Source organism: Lissotriton vulgaris, chromosome 4_1, assembly GCF_964263255.1.
Source record: "Lissotriton vulgaris chromosome 4_1, aLisVul1.2, whole genome shotgun sequence".
Taxonomy (NCBI): Eukaryota; Metazoa; Chordata; class Amphibia; order Caudata; family Salamandridae; genus Lissotriton; species Lissotriton vulgaris.
In genome coordinates, this window is record NC_141691.1 from 1,764,934,767 (window position 1) to 1,764,956,292 (window position 21,526).

Consider the following 21,526-nt stretch of genomic DNA (forward strand, 5'->3'; position numbering starts at 1 on the left):
TCAGGGGTCGCCGGAAAGCAGATGCTTCTGCAAATGGACACGGTGCCCAGGGGTTCGGGTTGCACGGTCCCCTCGAGGGCTATGGGTATCAGGTTTGTTGAGCACACTAGTCGACCTCGTGGGTGCTTGGAAACCCACCTCCTGTGTTGCAAAAGTCTTCTGAGTCCTCAGGAGCTTCGGAGTTGCAAACCAGTCAGATGAGTCTTTGGTGCCTGCTTAGCAGGGGAGTAACTCCTGTACTCCAAGGGAGATTCTTCAGCCATCTAGCGCAGTGTAGCTCATCGAAGTACTTGGTTTCTGTAGCAGAGTTTTGTCCATGTAAATCTGAAGTCCTGTGGTCAGAGGTTCCTACTTTATACCCAATAAAGGAGTGGGACAAACTCTGGGGACCCACCTATGGGAGGGTCAGAACAGAGGGGTGGCTACACTCATGTCCTTTGTCCATTTTCGCACCGTATCAGGGGCTGATAGCCCCCACAACCAGTTTGAGCTGCACTATGCACAGGGACACCAAATGTGCCCCCAGTGCCGACATCAACGCACTCCGAGTGCACCCACCCAGCCCCAATACACTAAAGCCTGTCTGGGAGGTGATTACAGCTCCCTGTGACAGGAAACCTATTGTCCAACCTCCTCTGCCAGAGTTTTGCCCAGCAGCAGGAGGGCAGAATCGTGTCTGTGGATAGCAGCATCAATCTTGTGATGCCAGGGGCGAGAAAGCTGGTACTGGGTGTACCAGTGCGGTCATATTTCTCCCTCTAGGAGGGTGGAATCATACCTCCAACACCAGGTACTGGTGTGGAGGTATGATTCAAAGGTGTTTGACACCAAACACAACCGTTTTCTGTGCAGCAGTTTTAAAGTTAGCATTTACTGCGAGGTTATAATGCACTAAGAGTATATGGTATGGCTGCATCACAGAACAGCCCCGGAGAATAGATTCCGAAGTCTGCAGAGGGGCCCTGCTCATAAATGGGCACCCTCTCACATAAAACCCAGCACACTGCCTTCAGGATTGATAAGGCCTGCCATAGGGGTGACTGAGGTTTATATGTGCAGTAATAAGGTAGATATAGTGAAAGGGATGCATGCACCACCTTACACAGGCTGCAGTAGCAGACCTGTGGTGTCAATTTGAGTGGCCTCTCAGGGGTGGCATAATACATGCTGCGGCCCCTGGGAGGCCTCTGGGGTACCTATGCCCTGGGTATATAGTATACCATATACTAGGGACTTATAAGGGTACCCCAGAATCCACTTTGGAGTGTACCTATAAGACATGAACGACCAATTGAGGGAGAAAGCACAACAGACTGGGGTCCTGATTAGCAGGATCACTGTCAAACTAAGTCGAAAACCAGCAAAACACCAGGAGAAAATGGGGGTAACCGTACAGTCAGATTCCACCTTCCTACAATAACTAACTTGTCTGTGTCAGACACGGAGTGAAGCATTTGTTCAGCTGCCTCAACCCATGTCCCCAAACACTACCATAACTCTCTTTGGAGACGTTACTTCTCAATCCTGACTAGAGCTTGGTCAATTTCTGACAGCCACTTACTCACGTCTATTTTTACCATGTGCAGGCACAATTGTAAACCTTATTTAGAGAGTGAGGGGTCTCCCTTATGCTTCATTATAGAACTCCTTTGTCTCATGTGTCCTACTGTCATTGCCAAACCCCCTGCCTGCTGGATGAATGTTTGGATCTTACTTTGTCTATGGATTTTGGTTGTATTATGAGTTGGGGGACCCAATTCCATGCAATTCCATGCAATTCACTCACCTCCCCAAAAATGGGCACAATCTGAAATCTCCGGACACATATTCACCCACCCCTTTCTGGTGTGTTAGGTTGGTAGGGAGGGAGGGAGTTGGCCTAGAGTTTGTCTGAACTGTTACCTCGCATAGCTCTTAGTTATCCTCTCTAAGCTAGCAGTTTAATAAGCTGTGAAGAATCCACTCCTCCCAAAATCTATGACCTTCTAAGGTGTGCCAAAGCTGAGAAAGCTGTCCAGAGAAAAGGCTACCTCTGTTCAGATTACTACCGTCTGCGCCAGTCTCAGATTGGTTTTTTCCAGGGACTCTATTTCTAATGAAGCCAGGTTCCTTTATTAATATGCAGAGTCTCCTCTTCTCCACTGCTGCTATTTCTAAACTCTGCTCGGACTTAAAAGCATACATCTTTTCCAGTCCCTTGGGCAGCTCAGGGACATCATGCATCCTCTGCCTTGTGCCCTGACAATGTGCACCTGTCCTTGAGGAGCCCGTTCTTTCTAGTTCCAGCAACTGCATTAACCTACCATCTTGCATGGCTCTACTCCAGTCAATCAGCTGCCATTCTCTACTTTTTCAGGCATGGTGAGCCTTTTCTCAACATGTGAATCATATGAACGGTGCATTACAATAGATAACCGTGCGCACACAGCTGTGATCTGTCTGTGAAATGTGTAGAAATGTGCCGTGCTCCAGGGTATTACTCTTACTGATTAACTCCTCCGACGCTCATGACTAGCTCAGCTCGTCATGGTGTACACCTCCATACACTCATGACGAGCTGAGCTCGTCATGAACAATGGGAATCCAGAATAGTCAGCACAGGAGGAAAATAACACTAGCATCGATGGTGTTAACCTAGCTGCATCCCCATATGTGTGGAGTATGTCCCCCGAGCGCTGGATTGCGTGCTCCCAAATTTGTTTCAAAAGTTATTCAAATGTTTCCAATTTTTAAATAAATAAAAGTACTCCACGTAGTCCATCATAGTTCATTGAGAGCACGCAAGCCAGTGCCCGGGGGACACACCCCACACATATGGGGATGTAGCGAGGTTACTCATATGAACATTAGCACAGAGCAGGCGAGCATTGGAATCCCGTAACACAAGATAGGAATATGCTACTTACCAGTATGCATCTGTTCTTGGCATGTAGGGCTGCCGACATTCATATCTGTGCATAGATCGCCGCCTAGTGTTGGGTTCGGATGATTGCACATTGTTGTCCTGGAAGAGTCTTCGAAGTATCACGAGATAGGTGGCTCCTCCCCTGGACTACAGTGCGCATGGGCATCCTCAGATTGTTTTTGGCCATTGTGGCAGAGATGGAGTGTAATACAGTAAGTGATGACCATGCCTGAGAATGATTCTGAGTGCTACAGCAGCGACAGGCACCGGGGAGGAGGGCGGGCGATATGAATATCAGCAGCCCTACATGCCAAGAACAGATGCATACTGGTAAGTAGCATATTCCGTTCGAGGCATGTGGGCTGCTGAATTCATATCTGTGCATAGAATAAAAGCAGTTACCTCCTTAGTGGTGGTTGCCCGTGCCAGCTGCAGCAGTCTGAAAAAGGGTTTTGAGAACAGCCAGTTCTACAGCAGCTTGCTGTTTGGAGTGTACATCTACGCAGTAGTGTTTGGTAAATGTATGTATGGTGGTCCATGTGGCTGCTTTACATATATCCTCTAGGGGAATGTTACCTAGGAAAGCCATGGATGCCCCTAACTTGCGTGTGGAATGCGCTCTTGGGGGAACTGTTAATGTGCGTTTAGCTTGTTGATAACAGATTTGTATGCAATTGACAATCCATCTGGCTATACCGCATTTGGAAATGGGGTTGCCTTTGTGTTGTGGCGAGAAGGCAACAAACAGTTGCTTGGTCTTCATGAAATCTTTTTTCCTGTCGATGTAATACAGGAGAGCTCTTTTAACATCTAAGGTGTGCAGTGCTCGCTATGCCACAATCTGGATTGGGGAAGAAAACTGGCAGTTTAATGTTTTGATTAATGTGGAACTGCGACACCACTTTAGGCATGAATTTAGGGTTGGTTCTTAGCAGTACCCTATTAGCATGAATTTGTAGGAAAGGCTCCTGAATAGTTAGGGCTTGAAGCTCACTAACTCTTCGTAGCGATGTGATGGCTACCAGAAAAGCCACTTTCCATGCGAGAAACTGTATTTCACAAGAGTGAAGGGGTTCAAAGGGTGGTCCCATTAGTCTGGTGAGAACCACGTTTAGATTCCAGACAGGTGAAGGAGGGTGCCTGGGAGGGATCACTCTTTTGAGTCCTTCCAGAAAGGCTTTAATGGCAGGCACCCTGAAAAGGGAAAGATGCTGCCTGTTTTGAAGATATGCCGCAATGGCGGCCAGGTGTATCCTGATGGAACTATATGCCAGATGCATCTGTAGAATTGCAACAAATAGCATATGATGTTCTGCGTGGACGCATCCAGCGGATCAATGTCATTATTGGAACAGTAAATGACAAACCGTTTCCATTTGGCCGCATAACATGCCCTAGTTGTAGGTCGCCTTGCCTCCTTGATGATGTTCATACAGTCAGGGGGTAGGTTGAGGTAGCCAAACTATGACCTCAGGAGCCATATCGCAAGGCTCAACTGTTGTGGATCTGGGTGCTGAATGTCTCCATGGCTCTGAGTGAGGAGACTGGGCGTGAGGCGCAGCCTTTCGTGGGGCACCACTGAAAGTTCTAGGAACGTGGTGTACCAGGCCTGCCGTGCCCACGTTGGAGCAACCAGGATGAGCGTCATGGAGTGTTTTCGCAGTTTGCGTGCCACTAGCGGTATGTGTGGTGCTGGAGGAAAAGCGTACGCAAATCTGCCTGACCAGTTCATCCATATCGCATTGCCCTGAGACTGCGGGTGTGGGAACCTGGCGGCGAAGGTTTGGCATTTTGCGCTTTCTTGTGTGGCAAATAGGTCGATCTCTGGATGACCCCACTGCTGGAAATATGGTTGGAGCACTGAGGGGTGTATCTCCCACTCGTGCATCTGATGGCTGTGCCTGCTGAGCAGGTCCGCCATCTGGTTGTCTTTGCCTGGGAGATGTTCTGCCATGAGGAACATGTTCCTCTGGATAGCCCACTTCCACATGCTCTGGGCTAGATGAGATAGTTGCGGAGAGTGTGTGCTTCCCTGCTTCTGGATGTAATACATTGCAGTCATGTTGTCCGTCCGGATCAGCACGACTTTGTTGCACAGGTGCAATTTGAATGCCTTCATTGCCATGAAGATTGCCATCAGCTCCAACAGATTGATATGCATCTTTTGCTGCTGCGTCGTCCATAGTCCCTGCACGGTATAATGGAGGACATGCGCTCCCCAGCCCTGAAGAGATGCGTCCGTTGTCAGCACTATTTGTGGGACAGACTCTTGGAACGGTCGTCCCCTGCAAAGGTTGTGTTTTCCACCAATGCAGAGAGTTGTATGCACGACCGGTCACCAACACTAGGTCTTTTAGATGCCCATGAGCCTGGTTCCACTGTTGTGCCAAGCACTCCTGAAGCGGACGCATGTGTAGCCTCGCATGCGGGACTATGAAGATGCAGGAGGCCATCATACTGATCAGCTGCATGAATACCTGCGCTGGGAGCGGGTGCTGGATTAGCAACTGCATGCTGTTGACTCGGGCAGAGTTTGGCTGCGCTGTTGCTGTTAGAGTGTTTAATGTTGCACCTAGGAACTGTTGTACATGAGCGGGCTGAAGGTGCAACTTTGGGTAATTCAATGAGAATCCTAGACTGTGTAGGAGGTGAATTGTGCGTGACATGTGGCTGGCACACTGCTGGGCTGACTTTGCCTGGACAAGCCAGTCGTCCAGGTAGGGATAGACATGGATGTGTTGTCTCCGAAGGTGCGCAGCCACAGTCGCTAAGCACTTGGTGAACACCCTGGGGGCAATGGTGACCCCGAAAGGCAGGACCTTGAACTGGTAAGGCTGGTTGTTGACGGTGAACCTGAGATACTTCCTGTGACCTGGGTGGATGGGAATGTGGAAATATGCATCTTTCAGATCTAGGGTTGCCAGGAAGTCTCCCTGACTGATCAATGGTAGGACTTGCTGTAAAGTCAACATATGAAAATGTTCTGACAAGATGTACTGGTTCAGGGGTCTGAGGTCTAGAATGGGCCGCAGAGAACCGTCCTTTTTTGGGATTAAGAAGTACAGAGAGTACACCCCTGTACCTTGCTGTTCTAAAGGCACGAGTTCTATTGCCCCTTTTCGCAGCATGGAGAGTACTTCTTGCTGCAATAAGTGCATGTGCTCTGCGGACATAGGACGGTGCCTTGGGGGTATGTTGGGGGGAGTGGAGGTTAGTTCCAGACAATAGCCGTATTGGATAAGTTGTCTCACCCACCTGTCTGTGGTGATGCCTTCCCAAACCGGCAGGAACTGCTGGAGTCTTCCCCCGACCGGTGTTAAATGGCTGGGGGCAGTGACAAGGTGTCACTGTTTGTTGGGGGCGGAGGATCTGGCATTGTTATTTCCACGTCCTCTGCCTTTGGTGCTGTTCCCACGATATCCACCCCTGTTATTTTTGTTATAGGTGGTCTGCGTGGTCCCCTTGTTGTACGGGGCTTGCTGTAATGCCTGACCTCTAGAAGCTCCCCTGTTACCGGAGCGACGAAAGGAACTGCCCCTGAACTGCTGTGACTGTAGAGCCCCCATGGATTTTGCTGTCTGTGTCTTTTTTAATTTTCTCAAGGGTAGTGTCTACATCAGGGCCAAAGAGAAAGTCAGGGTTAACAGGCTGATTGAGCAAAGTTGTTTGGATTTCTGGTTTGAAAACAGATGCGGAGCCAGGCATGACGTCTCAGCATTACGCTAGTGTTGATGGCTCTAGCTGCAGTGTCTGCTGAATCGAGTCCACACTTGATGAATGCATTTGAAATCAGCTTTCTTTCCTGTATCAGCATTTCTGCTCCCTCTTTGTAAGCATCAGGCAGGTGTTGCATCAGCTGTTCTAGCGTGTCGTAGTGAGCCCTATCATATCTGGCTAATAGGGCCTGTGTATTTGAGATCCTCCAAATATTAGCCGCCTGAGCTGCCACCCGTTTATCAGAAGCCTCTAAGATTTTGGATTCTTTGTCCGGAGGAGGAGCATCACCACTTGTCTGAGAGTTTGCTCTCTTGCGAGCATTAGCCACTACTAGGGAGTCCAATGGGAGTTGGCCCTTGATGTTCATAGGGTCTACAGGCGCAGGCCTATACTTTCTTTCAATCCTTGGGTTTATAACCCTTGCTCTTGTGGGTTCCTTGAAAATGTCAGTAGCATGTTTGAGGACACCCTTAAGCATAGGCAGTGTTTTTACCGATCTTTCTGAGGTGGAGAAAGTATTGAAGATAAAGTCCTCCTCCACTGGCTCTGCGTGCATGTCTCTATTACAATAGTGGCCCGCTCCTCATTGGCTCAAAGGCTGAACATGTGGAAAAAAGGTTAGTTTATTTGATTGAGAAATTATTTAGCTTCTATCCATAGTTTTACACTCCGTTGTAATGTTCAATCTGGCAATGTTGAAAAAACAACAAAATACCACGCTAAAAAGAGTGGTATTTTGTTGTTTTTTCACGCAATTGGGCACAAAAATATCACATTGGGTTTCTAGCACTCACAACACCACAGGGTTGTTGGACCTATATGCACTTTCTTTATGTTGGTTTTTCTCCCATTTTTCTTTAAAAGGTTGACAGTAGTCGATGATGAGAAGTGAGGAATCAGGCGAGTACCAGTCTGATACAATCCTCCCCTTGGTGTTGCTTCCGTGAGACACTGTCAATCTCCCCTCCCCTTTTTTCACACTTGGAAGGGAGGATACACATGTAGCATAGTGGTGACACTGACATACACACACACATGCTGGCAACATTGCCAGATTGAACATTACAACGGAGTGTAAAACTATGGATAGAAGCTAAATAATTTCTCTATCGCATAAACTAACCTTTTTTCCACTTGTTCAGCCTTTGAGCCAATGAGGAGCGGGCCACTATTGTAATAGAGACTTTTGAGTGGGGGGCGGCCTGTCTCTGTTTCCCCCTTGGCTCCTGTTTTTGTGAGAGTCTGCGTGCATGTCAACATCATGGTTGAGGGCTGCTCTTTCAATTAAGGCATTAAAAGCCGCCGTGTCTTCAGTAGGCGATGTTTTGACACTATAAGACTGAGTGTCGGGCGTAGTGTGGGGGTCAGCAGGGTCAGTCCAGTGTTGACTCCCCTTGATCAGCGTCCATATTGTAAATGAATCCCATATGACTATAATCATCTCCCACTTCCTCATCGCTGCGTGTGGGAGAACCGGCACCATGTTGTGTATAGGACTGAACATGTTCAAAGAGAACAGGTGATGTTGCAGAGTCCTTTTTCTTTTTTAGGGGGATTTTATATGACTCTAAAGGATGTTCTGGTGCGATTTTCCTCTTGTGAATGGTGAGTCTGCCAGAATCCGAGTCGATGTAGAGCTTCGACTGATTGTCGTACGAGGGTGCCTGGAACATTACCTCCCCCGGAATGGACTGAGATTTAGGAGGTCCCGATACCTTTTTGGAGGGTTCGGCGCTCCTTTGTGGCTCGTGCGTTTTGGGTCGAGCGGTCGGGGGCAGTCCGTATTTAATTGGTGGTGGAGGCACCGGAGACGAACCGACTGCATTAGGGATCGATGCCGTCTTCGATCCGATTGGCTTCGATGTATCACCAGCATGCTTGCGGCCTTGCGTCGACTCAAGCTGATGGTTTGCAGCAGGTACGTTCTTGGTCTTCGACGCGACATGCTCCTTCGGGTCGGGTTTGGTCTTCGACTCGAGGGCCTTACTGAATAGAGTCTTTGAGGCTGCAAGTGTCGGTTCAACAGTCTTTTTAGCCTGGAGACCTTTGACAGGGTCGCCATGTTTGGACGTCGACGGCGTCAGGCTGACATGCTTGACTGTTGAGACTGGCTTCGGTGCCCCGCTCTTGGGGTCGGCGCTGCCTTGTGGCCCCGAAGGGTTGATGACGTTAGTAGACTTGACTGGAGCCGAGGGCGTCGATCCGAGGACTGCTTTAACCAGTTTCGGTTTCGTTTAAGTAGATCGACCGATGGTTCCGTAGACGTATTCTTAGCCAGGCCTTGACACGGGGCTATAGAATGTAACTTAGGATCTCGGCTAAGGCCTTCCGGCGATGCCTCGACCTGAGCCTTAGAGAGTACAGTGTCAATATTAGGGCGGGCCTTGTTCATCGCTCGAGTCGTCAGACAGCTCCGATGGCCTCTGCGTCGTCTCATACCTCGACGACGTCTTCTTCATGGACGTAGTCTTCATCGTCGTCCATACCAAAGGTAGAATCTCGCTCCGACTCGGGGTCTGACTGCTGGTCAGGAACCTCTTCATCGACGCCTTCATCGTCATCTGCTTCGAAAAGGTTCTCCGGGTCAAGCGTCGCTTTTTGCACCGACTGTCTCGCAGCGCGTCGAACGCAAAGCGTCTTCTTCGACCGGAACTTTGAACAGGCCATACAGCTGGCCTCGTCGTGGTCCGGGGACAAACATTTATTGCACACTGGGTGCACATCAATGTGGGGTTACTTAGTTGCAGACGGGGCATCTCTTGAACGGGCTCCGTTCCATCGTTGTCGAAGTTGGGGCCTGGTGTCGAGAAGGCAAACGGCCTTTGACGTCCTGTTCGAGGAACTGGATGAAGTATAGGCACTGAACGAGACAATACCGACGCCCCGAAGGCCTTTTGGCCTTGCGCAAAGAGTTTTATGTCGATTCCGAACTGGAGTCAAGAAAGTACATCGGGGCAGAGCGGGGGAGGAGCTACGTCAGCAAGCAAGATGGCTGCTTAGGCTCCCGGCTCCGTCGACCCTCGTAACCCGCCACGATATCCTGCATGTTATCCTGACTTAACGCCTAGTCTCTGTGTGCATGAACTGTCCCGCACTTCGATGGTGAGATCCGGAAACTTTTATCAGCTTGTTTGACGGAGTTACATCGAGTGTAAGTTTGCAGCCTGCTCCAGCGGTGAAGCCGGGGCCTGGAGTACTTTCACAGCCGGGCTGTAGTGCAACAACATCATCCAGGAGACTCAGGCTGGGCCCGGTCGACCGGAGTGGAGGCTTTGTTTCAGCCCGGATTTGGTGGCGATCGTCTTCAGTGCTCAGTATCGACGGGGGAGTGAGTCTGCGTGCTGCTGGCTGCAGGTGGGGGCCCCCGTCCCGCGGCCCTGGTTTGCTCCCGCCGGGGTGCGGTGGCTCGGGGTCACTGGCCTGCGGCCTTAACTGGGTTGACTGTGGTTGCGAACAAAGACTAGTCACCCTTCGCAATTGCACGTTCGAGATCCTGTCTATCCCCCCCGTGGGTGCCGGAGTCACCCGGGGAGGTGATAGTGATTGAAACCGAACACGAGATTATGGATCGAACGGTGCATGAGCCATCGCTGCGGTTAATACTGGCAGAACTTTGGGCATTCCGCTCACATGTGGATACTTTGCTGAGCAAGTTGGACTCGCGCCTATCTGAAATTCTCCTGGTGGAACCGGGCCCGGCCTTATTGTTGAAACGGGATTCTGCAGCCATTCAAAACGTGGCCATTTTGACTCCGTGCTAGGACCCAGTGAAGAAACTAGTACTGGAATCATCGGATGGTGCCCTGGTGGACGGTGTTCCCGAGGATGGCATGGTATCGCTGAACTTTTCACCACTGCCGGCTTTGGAGATATCGTCAGGCGTTCCCCTCCAGGAGACTTTTGTCTGTGACTTTCCATCTCTTTTGTGGTCATCTTCTCCTTTCCTGGCGACGCTACGACTCCTGTTCAAGACACATTGGGACTGTTCATCTCGGAGGGAGAGTTCGTCTGCATCTACGGTTCTTGAGGACTCACTGCCTGCTGGTAGCCATGGGCTGATTTTTGCTGACTCTTCTTTTCTCTATTGCTTCTTTGTGTGCCTCTGGGTCTCGCTGGAAGGGGTTCGTGTTTTTGTTCGGAAGGGCCAAGGTTAAGATTGGCTGGATCGGGATGGGTTGGCATGGCTTTTACAAGTGTTGGACCTGCAGCTGTTTGCTCTAAGAGGCTGGGCGGTGTCTCACGGTACCCTCTAATTTCTCTACATTGCTGTTATAAGGTTATCTTTTACTGATAGGGGGTGGCTGTTTCAGGCGGGTGGTCTAAAGGGGCTGGGAGCCCACATGGATATGCCCTCCTCCGCTCTTCTTTTTCCTACCTTTGGGGTTTTAGTTGTTAGGGGCGACAGGCACGCTGCTAGTAGGGTCAGGCTGTAGCCATTTGCAGGGGTGCAGGGTGGGGGGGCTAAAGGGGTTTTTATTTATTTTGCCTTTTTTATTTTCTATGGCCTTCCTTCTTTTTCTTTCTTCTTGTAGGGTCAGTATAACTACGAATCATTCGGATTCTTATCGTATGCTTGAACTTCGTGCTTTCGCTTCTATGATATTTTGATTTTTGGGCGGGCAGGCCTCGAGTATTGGCGCAACAGGGAAATGTATATTGTGTGTTCTTCTGTATCGACCTATATGCTCTGGCGCCAAATCTCCATTATAGTGGTCATTATATGTATATCCTGTTTTTTACCCTGCCCCCGCGTCTTCTGTTTGATTGTATGGCACCTGATCCTCTCTTATATAATATAAAATGAAACCTCTGTCTTATCCTGAACTCCGACTATGCATTCCAATACAAGCTTTACTCTGGATCGCTGCCGGACCTTTGGGTTGTCGGCTGATGAGCTGTGTCATATTGTGATGTTACCGAATTTTAATTTGTCTAGCGGCCGTCCCCCGCGGTGGTAGGCCTATGCTTGCATTTCTACTGAATGCTAAAATAAAGGTTTAAAAAAAAAAAAAAAAAAAAGAAAGTACATTAGAACCCAATGGCGGAAAAAAACAATCTGAGGATGGAGAAGATGCCCATGCGCACTGTAGTCCAGGAGAGGAGCCACCTATCTCGTGATACTTCGAAGACTCTTCCAGTACAACAATGTGCAATCATTTGGACCCAACACTACGCGGCGATCTATGCACAGATATAAATTCAGCAGCCCACATGCCTCGAACCATAGGTTATGCAGGTCAGCTGCTGGAAGGAGCGGGCCTTAAGCATGGCTTAACAGATACTTCTGTCACAACTCTTGTCTGACACAGACCGTTCCAGCGGGTGATGGATGCAATGAAGTGGCAAAGGGGAGTACACAAGACCTAACAAAAAACAAGCAACTGTAAAGGATATTTCCCACCATAAGGGGATATGTTTCAAGATATTACTTTGTACGATAGCCAAAAATAAACATACCCATCAAGAAAGGCCCAAATTGAAAGACCAGTAACATTAAAAGTTTATACGGTAACAATGTATAATACTGTGAAACGTTGGTTTAAGTAAGCAAGTTCACCATGTCAAAGGTCAGCAAGTACTAGTCATTTCGCATGAACTTAGGTAATTAGATGAGTGCCCACCTACTGGACTTGCTAAGGTACATAAACGGTACTTTAGCAACCGAATTACAGAATACATTTCCTTGTACTCAAACAGTTAATCTCGAAGAGAGGTAGGAATGCATCTTATCACAGATAGCAAGAAGAAATACAAAGTGCAATGCAAAGCTTACAAAATGTTGATTAGGCAGCAATTTATTTGGAAATTTGACAGCAAGTCACTGAATATAGATCATAGAAATATAGCACACAGTTTAAAATATTTATTTTAGCAAGTATAATTACATACAAATAAACAGTTCTATTTTTTACTTTAGACACTACAGAAATCATTTTGAAAAGAAACTTACCACCAGTAAAGATTATTCTCAAGCTGAGCACAGGTATAAAGAGCACAACAGTGCAATGAAACTATTCTTTCTCCCTGAAGCTCTGAGAAGGTCTGAGCAGCATGTTCCAATTTAGAAGCTACTGAGCTCAAAGTTTCATCTACCCATGTAGCAACCTAAAGAAAATAAATACATTTATGCAATTTTCTTCATCAGCAATTTTGTTAACTTAAAAAAACATTGCTTGCACCATAGAAGCAAATTGTTCCGTGGGCAAGGAGTTACTCTGGTGACCTACTTGTACAGAACTATTAAACACTATTAAACAGGCAGAAAATCTACATTTTACATAGCTTCAGCATGAAATCTTAAACTGCACTTTCAAAAATAGAAGTGCACACATTTAACAGAATACGAACCTGAGAATCAGGCCATATGTCTTTGCCACTCTGGGATTAACATGAATGTGTTCAGTTAAATAATATGTTTGATTAAGTTAGCCAAACAGGGATCAAAAAACAATTGAGGTAACTCATGTTATGTTTAGAATACAGGATTTAAAAAAAAGGTGGCAAGAAGCATTCAAGAGAAGAACTCAGACCAAATAAAAATGCTGGATCCCCATTAAAGGTATTATGTCGACTGTTTACATTCCAAACATAAAACAACTTATTGATCGTTATAATACTACTACCAGATATGGTAGTATTTCTATTAGTAGCAACACTGGAGCAAGTAGATGAATTAGTAATAGTAAATGTACTAGTAGAAACGTTACTATAATGAGGATTTTTTTCATAAGTTGATTACTAAGAAATAAATGAGTGCTTGACTGAATCAAATATATAGTAATTGATCATACATATTTCTTACCTTGTTAGATTCTGTGGCCACTGTAGCTCTGATACTATTTGCAGACAGCAAGACTATCTTTTCGCTGGTTAACCCCAAAAATGTAGCTCGTGGATGATGTAAAGAGAGATTCTTAAACAAAAACAAAAACATTATAAAAACAGTATTTCTTCAGATGACTCACAAGTAAGAAAACAATCAACTACTCACTTGTGCATTCCTATAAGGCTCTGATTCAATCCACTTCCACTGATAAAGCTCTCCTTTACTGCTCACCGCCACCAGCTCAGAGTAGAGGGCTCCAATGGAAATGAATTTCGTCCCATCCTGCAATTCGGGAAAAATTTAAAAGTCAATACTCCTATGCTATAGTAATACAGTACTAGAATGTCAATTATTGTATTACGCAACTGTTTGCTCAATGTACTAACAAGATATAGAAGACAACTGCCTCTCCTTGATTGTGATATGAATGTTGCACTACTGTCTTTAACCCCTTCCCTGCTGGCCGGTTTCCGCCCCTGTGCGGTAAACAAACGAACAGGGGCGGGCCATGACGAACCCCAGCCGTCATCAGCACACGAGCACCGTAGTGCATGACGGCTGGGGTTCGTCACCAGCATGGAAGGGGTTAATGAAAAGATTTAAAAAAAAAAAAAGGAAGAGTCAATACTATGACAACGTTCCTAACTAACATTTTTAATTGTTTGATTAGTGAAAAACACTGGAAATTACAACAGGAGTTTAGACTGAACTAGAAGTGATCATGCAAGCTTACAAAATGTTTACCATTCCACTCAGACTGTAATAAAACATTCAATGTATTTATAGGACAAACAAGAAGGCACAAAAGGATAGCCAGTAAATCACAGCAAAGCGGTGAGATGTGTGCCCTTCAGGGTACAAGAAGTACATTTACAACGCTTTGAAGCAGAGCTCACAACCAGCAGTAATTAATTATTGCTTCCATTTATCACGGTGCTCGGTTTACACATTTATGTGCACTGCTGGTCAAACAATGCATTACACATCTCTGCCTGCAAGCAGCAACTCTTCGCTCTCCCAGAGAGGGTAGAGGAATCGATCCAGTACCAAGGAGTGCTTTGGGTATTTAAGTTTGCACAATACAGGGCATCCTAGAATAGAGCACATTGTCAGCCAATTTAAAGGCGAATTCTCCAGAAAATACTGTCCCTCAAATGGTATACTGTATTGATCAGTGCTATTGTGCTGCAGTGAGTTACAAAAAGGTTACTTATTTAGTTGGGTTTTGAATCTTTATAAATTCACATGATATAACCGTAGTAAAATGCCCCGTTTTAACATGGTCATTTCCACTTTTCGCCTATAATCTGATGCAATTTTTACTGAAGTGCACTGGGTTCCTGCTAACCAGGTCGCCAGTGTCAGTGCTCTTTCCCTAAAATAAGTTAACTGTTCAATTGCACTCCAATTGGCAAGACCTTTAGCCCCCCTGCAAATTCCTAGTAAATGGTACCCCTGGTAACTAGGGTGTTGGTACTAAAGAGGGTCCTTAACGGGCAGGAGCATGTGCCAATATGGGACCCACCACCAAACTCATGTAGACTGCCACTGCAGGCTGCATGAAATGGTGCAAACAAGAGTGAAAACATGACACGGCACACACCTGGTGTGCCATACCCACATACACTACATGCAATATATGTAAGCTCCCCCCCCTCCCCCATAAAGCAGGCTTAATAACCCTAAGTCAGGGTGATTTATATTATATATGAGGACATATCTGCATGAGTAGACATGTCTCTCTCCTGTGTAGTTGAATTACTAGATACTGCAAGTGAACAGGGAAACTATCTAAGGTATATATACTGTACACTCGTCATTATGGGTTACCCAGCTACATGATGGCTGTACTGAAACCTATGGTGTTTGGTATCAAACACCTTGTCTCAATAAACCCATTCTGTTGCCAGTTGTAGATTTACTAAGACTTGCTACCAGAGAGCACCCTAGAGGGGCCCACTGAAACCTTACCAGCCTCTTAGTGTGCTGGCTGACTGGTATCATCCAGCCTGACACCACAGACAAGTTTCTGCCCCCCTGAAGGTGAGACCCCATGCTCTCAGAGGCCAGAAACAATGCCTGCTCCTGAGGAAGGTGTTCACACCTCCACCAGCAGGATCGCTAGTGATGTAGCATATGAAAGCCAGGAGCTTCAAAGCCCCGAACGCCTATGATATGTCACTCCGGCCTCCCCCAGACCTAGGAGATGCCACCTTCTGAGGCCCATTTGACACAAGGACAGGCAGGGAATTAGCTATGCAAGTAGATGTTGCTGCAGGGATTCTCCTCACAAACAGAACTATGCTTCGGACATAAGCATCTAGGGACCAAGTCGCCATACCACCGAGTATCTATGGGCCACAGTCTGACTAGCTATAGTGCCTCACTTGCCCTCCTAACATTTACAGAGAAACTAGTGAATTGGCACCCCAGAACACAACACTCTTGACCCTCTCAAGGATCATGGTACCAGGACACACCTTTTCGCTCTCTCACCCGAACCTGCCCACAATAAGATACACAAGATACACGAAGGAGGTTTAAAATATTTAAACTATTGTGCTCTAAAATGCAGTATTTGCACCACAATTCGAAAACAAATGCGTACCAAAAATATCGTTAGCATGTTTAAACCATATACCATAAAAATTCCTATCACGTTATAAAACAGATTAGCCTAAGGCCCCCCCCCCCCTCTATTGAAGCTAAATGATTATATAGCAAGTATCGCTGTGATTAGTGGTAGACCCCTTACCTTACACAGATGACATTCTTAATCTCAGCTGACCCAGTAGTCTTGCCTCGGGACCTTCGCTCAATGTGTGGGATTTTAGAACTCCTGTCCTCGGTTATAAGATAAGATATGTTTGCTCACACAAAGCAGCTGCATTCTTGTGTTATGTCTAGGTGCCAGTACTAAAGAACAAGGAAGGCACATGGTTGTTTGACCTGGTCTATGGTGTTTAGACTAAATCCCAGGAAAAGAACAGAACACAAAAACATATGCAGGTTCTGTGTCAAAGAAGAAAATGCGACCTACAACATGCACAACTAGGCTAACATAGGGGAAAAAACAATAGGCCATGCAGGAAACAACCAACTAAACTAGTCAAGTTTGCACCAACAAGCTAGTCAAACCCCTAAGGTGGGCTGCCTCTTGTGCTACACGAGAGAAGGGTTCTGCCATCTTGATTTTGGTGGAATTAGGCACTCTGGGACAAGTTTATGCCCATAGGAAGTGCTCATATAGGGGGTGTAGTGCCCCCAAGGCTAAGTAGCCCATTGGTTAATTTAGTTGGCCCCCTGGAACCAAGAAAGCAGATTCGCCGGGCAAAGAAGAGCCGAAGAAGCGAGAACTGTGGACTACCTTTGGACTTTCACGCCCAACCCGGCCTGCTTCTCTCCTGACAACTGTGACAACCCTACTCGTCCTGCAGCTGTGCATTCTCCAAAAGCCTTGAAGGGCTGCCAGAACTTCACCACCTAACCAGCATCTCCCTTGAAGAGGAGCTACTTCCCAGCAACATACAGGCACCAACCGCAACTTCCAGTTCTCCGTTCTTCTGACCACTGGGTTCACCGACGGCAGACACTCAGGAGGTGGTCACTGTTCTCCAGAGGGTCCGATCTGTCTTCCCCGGGAGCAGCCCTGCAACAATACAGAACCCCTGCAGCAACCAAGGCTTGTTTGTAGTCCAATCCAGGCTCCAACTCCGTAAAGACCGAACAGTCGACGAGGGAGTAGAAAGCTGGCTCTTTATATAGTATACCAAAAAGAGGCATACTGTGCAAAGAGTCCAGGTATCTCTCATAAGTGGACAGGGGCTTGCTCTAGCCATCCTAAAGTGCTCTATTAGGGGATGGTGTAGTCGAGCAGCCATAGGCTTATCACAGAGAAGGGACAGACATATGCTGCATGCACACAGTCGATATAAGATGCACACGATTCAATAAGGAGATCCACACCAATTTATAAAAAACTGGTTCCTTTATATAAGTTTAGGCACCAAGAAAATCAAAATCAGATAAGTACGCTTCTAGTTTGAATTTTTATAGTGTTATAGAAGATTTCTCAAGCTGTAATGTTATCCTATGGAGAAAAGACATACCGCCTAAATGTACTTCACAGAGAATTACAGGACCAATTTTCTGGACTTCAGGTGGGTATGGGGAAAGGTCCAAGGCAGCACCAACCGGTCACCTCGGGCAGCAATGGGTAAGCTGTGTGAAGAGGTGCTTTTCAGCGTTGGGTGCACTGTGTGTCAATGGGGATCGGTCCGGTTACAAAGAGGCTGCAGGCTTGGACTGCAAGTACAGTCTGGCTGAACCAACAAGGGGGTTCCGGCCTCTCAATGCTCGGGGACATGGGGACACCTTTGGTGCTCTTCTCAGGCCAAGGCAACCGGTGCTGATTTGTCTTGAGGCGTCTGGTTTTTATGACCGGAGACAGTTGCAGTAGAGGCGGCCTGCACAAAGAGGCTGCAGGCGACAGAAGAGTCTCCACTGTGGGTAAATCCAAGGTGGGCTTCGCCTCTGGATGGTCTGGGGACCACGATGGCACCGTTGGCCCATTCTGATCAGGACTAGGTGCCAATAGTGCAGTCGTGCTTTTAGTTGGGTTTTTTGGCGTTCCGGATTCTTTACAGGTCTCAAGAGGGTGCCTGCATGGTACAGGGCAGCCGATCAGCTACTCATGGGAGTTCTTGGGTGAATGGAGGCAGTCCTCCCAGGCTTTTGGAGGCACAGCAGCTGCAGGACGAGTCATCTTTGGCCCAATGGTTGAGGGTAGCATGGTTGGTGACAAGTCAGTAGCTGCTCCTTTGTTCTTGCTTTTACAGCTCTTCAGGGTCCTCCTTTCAGGTCGGCAGGATATGACTTCATGGTGCCAGGTGCTCCCCTAAATACTGCATTTAGGGGTGTTTGGGGAGTGTACGGTTGTAGCCAATGGGCTATTTAACCGCTGGGATCACTACGCCCTCTATATGACCACTTCCTGTGGGTATTGGGCATAACCCTGACCCAGAGTTCTTAATTCTGCCATCAACAACATGGCAGACTTCTAATTACCTTATCCACATCAGATAACCCACCTTAGGGGTGGAACTAGCCTGAGACAGGACACGCCTCTCTGACTCCGAATTTTCCCGCTTGTCCAGGCGCCAAACAGACCCTGGTCTGGGGGCGCTGGCATACCCTCACCTCTGAGGTAAATAAGATTTGCATACCAAGGTGGTGGGCTCTTTGAAGCTACCCGCCCTAGAATACTAATTTATGGGTCATCCTGGGGGAGGTGGTGTGGAACACCCTCTGCAGAGAAGTCTTTGTTTCTGACCTCTTGAGAGCATGGGCTCTCACCCCTGGGGGTCAGACGGGGTCAGACACCCGCCTGTGGTGGCAGGCTGGTCAGAACTAGCCAGCCAGCAAACTAGCAGCTCGTAGGTTTTCGGGGGCAACTCTAATGTAAATAAATCAATCACTGGAATCAGTGTGGGTTTATTAATAGAAGATGTATGCTACCAAAGATCTTTGGTTTCAGTGGAGCCATCAAGTAGCTGGGGAACTCGTTTTTGACCAGCATCCAGCACATGTACTTAAAATGGCTCCCTGGTTACTAGTACTGGTAGTTATTTAACTGGCCAGCACAGAGTCATATCTGCTCATGCAGATATATCCACACATGTAGTATAGTGTACCCTGCCTAAAGGACTGTAAGGCCAGATGTAGGGATGACTTACCTATACTGCATGCAGTGTCTGCAGGCACGGCACAAAGGGCTGTGTGCCATGCAAACTTCCTTCTAACATGCACATTTCCTTTCTCCAGTGCGCACACAATGTTCCAAAGTGCTCATGTCAACAAGAGACAACTCGCCATCCAAACACTTAAATTTAACACAAGAGGCCCAAAAACCGGTCAACAGTCACTTTGTTGGCAAAGAGGGAGGAGTGATTGTGGCAATTTTTCAAGGCCGGTCAGAAGAGCAGGTGTACTGCTACAGGCACATTCCATTTGGAACATCTGACAGTGTGCCGCTTTTACACCGGTCGCTTGCTCTGGTAGTTTTGAGGGCCTGCCTGGATTTGCAGGGAGCGTTTAGCGTTCTGGTCAGAGCGGCAGACTATGGAGCCAGGGAGGTGGGTTCGAAACGCGGGCAGTATAAATTTCGTATTTTGTGTTCGGTCCCCAGAAAAACATCTGAAATGCCTTCATAATAGCCACAGATTTACATTTAGTAATTAAGCAACTTCTAGTCTGTGACTGTGTCCTTACTTCAGACTTCTGCATCTGGATTCGAGATCTGGCAAGTCTGTATTCAATCTGATGGCTCTAAGAGAGGCACTGTAATTTGAGTGCTACCAGAAGAGTAAACACAGGCCGTCCATCAGAAATGTAACAGGTGCTCATTTAAATTGCTCCAATGCTCTTGGACCAAGTTTGCATTATATTTTAAAATACTATTCAGTAGCAACAGCAGCATTTGGGGCCAGGCACATCCATAACATTTATTTATTGATGTGGTCTGAATTTTTACTACAGAATGAGTAGCTGCTCCAGTCATGTAGGAATTTACTTTTTCAGTTGTTTAAATACACTCACTTAATACTTTCCAAATAATCTGATGTAATAAGGATAAAAGTTTCTGGATGTTAACCCCTTCGACGCTGATGACGACCTGGGCTCGTCATGGCGTAGCCTCCTCGCACGCTGATGACGAGCCCAGCTCGTCACGTAAAGTGCGATTTAGAAAAACTCAGCGCAGGAGCGGAATTCCGCTAGCGCGCATGGAGTTAAAAAACAATTCACTTACTTGAATTTTGAAGGCACGCTTTCTGTATTCCGGAATGATGTTTGCTGAATGAATTACATTCCAAATATGTTCAAATCTCGTGTACAGGCTATTAAGAGGCAGAGCCAACTTGAATCTGCTCACTATTTGCTGGCACACCCACTTCTTATCCAAGGTGCCTCTTCTGCTACATTCACATATACATGTATGAATATTGGAAGCCGGGCAGACGCACAAATAAGAGCAAAACCCTTTGCAAGTCACACTGCTTACATATGGCGTTGTTGGAACTAGGGGAATGACTGACTTTTCCTGTAGATGCTGATCTTGAATCTTGCACTTTTTCGCGATTTCGCCATGAAAACACTACAAAAACCCAATTGAAGTGACACATTCAGTGTTGGAATTAGAGAAAATGTATGCCAAGAACACAAATTGGGCCAAGGCGTGTCAACAGAAAGGAGTTGCAGTCAACAGGAAAGGAGTTATGAAAACCAGTCTGGCTGTCAACTTCTACATTTATTGGGGCATGGTTGCACCGGAGACAAAAATGGGCACACGGCAGTGAAGCTCCGACTCCGACAGCCCTCAACTTTTGGTATAAAGGCCCCAAATTTAATCTCACCACATCGATCCATCGGGATCAAACACCCATATAGGGCAGCGCAGTATTCCACTCACTGGGCGGGGATGAGACTACTGGAGCTTGCACAACCATGAGTGAGCGGGATCGGCTTATCCCGCCCTCGGAAGACCTACAGCAACAGGGGTCGCAAGTGAGCCTGAGGATTAGCCTACTGAGCCAGTCGCTCCCCACCAACGACTAATGCCCTTTACCGGTTGTGGGTTCCAGGCATATACTGCTGGAAATTGGCACTGGCCGAAGCCCAACATGGATACCAGGCACGGGCTAAGTGCTCGGGTGGCCAATGAGCGGAGCTGTGTTAATGCGCTGGTCGGGAGGTCGCCCCCTGAGGCATTGATACACCTGCCTTTCCTGGACGATCTCAATACACACCAATAAGAGGCGAGGTGGCTGTTGGCTTGACATGAAGCATATTGATGCTGCGGAGGTTTGCATATCCTGTTGACTCGGCGGTTGTGATTGGGCCACGGCAGTGTGCTGGTTGAGCGGTTCCTGCTTTCAGTATGCGGTCCCCCTGACCTCCACTCCTTTAGTGGCTAGGCTTCCATTGCCACACTGTCGGCGCTGCTGTGCCCCTTGCCCCACCCAACATAGTTCTGGCTTTCCATGACCCTCTGCATTCTTTCTGTCATACCCCATACTCTC

The 21,526-nt window shown here is 47.4% G+C and overlaps 1 protein-coding gene across 18 annotated transcripts in view; it reads right to left on the minus strand.

Moving 5' to 3' along the window:
- Positions 1–21,526, minus strand: part of UBR5 (ubiquitin protein ligase E3 component n-recognin 5) — a 2,064,863-nt gene that overhangs the window by 1,612,586 nt on the left and 430,751 nt on the right. For all 18 annotated transcript variants that reach the window (XM_086966085.1, XM_086966077.1, XM_086966080.1 and 15 more), the window contains 3 exons: positions 13,614–13,730; positions 13,425–13,535; positions 12,573–12,727 (listed from right to left, as the gene is read on the minus strand). In XM_086966085.1, coding sequence (XP_086822211.1) covers positions 12,573–12,727; positions 13,425–13,535; positions 13,614–13,730 — 383 coding nt within the window. The remainder of the gene's footprint in view (positions 1–12,572; positions 12,728–13,424; positions 13,536–13,613; positions 13,731–21,526) is intronic.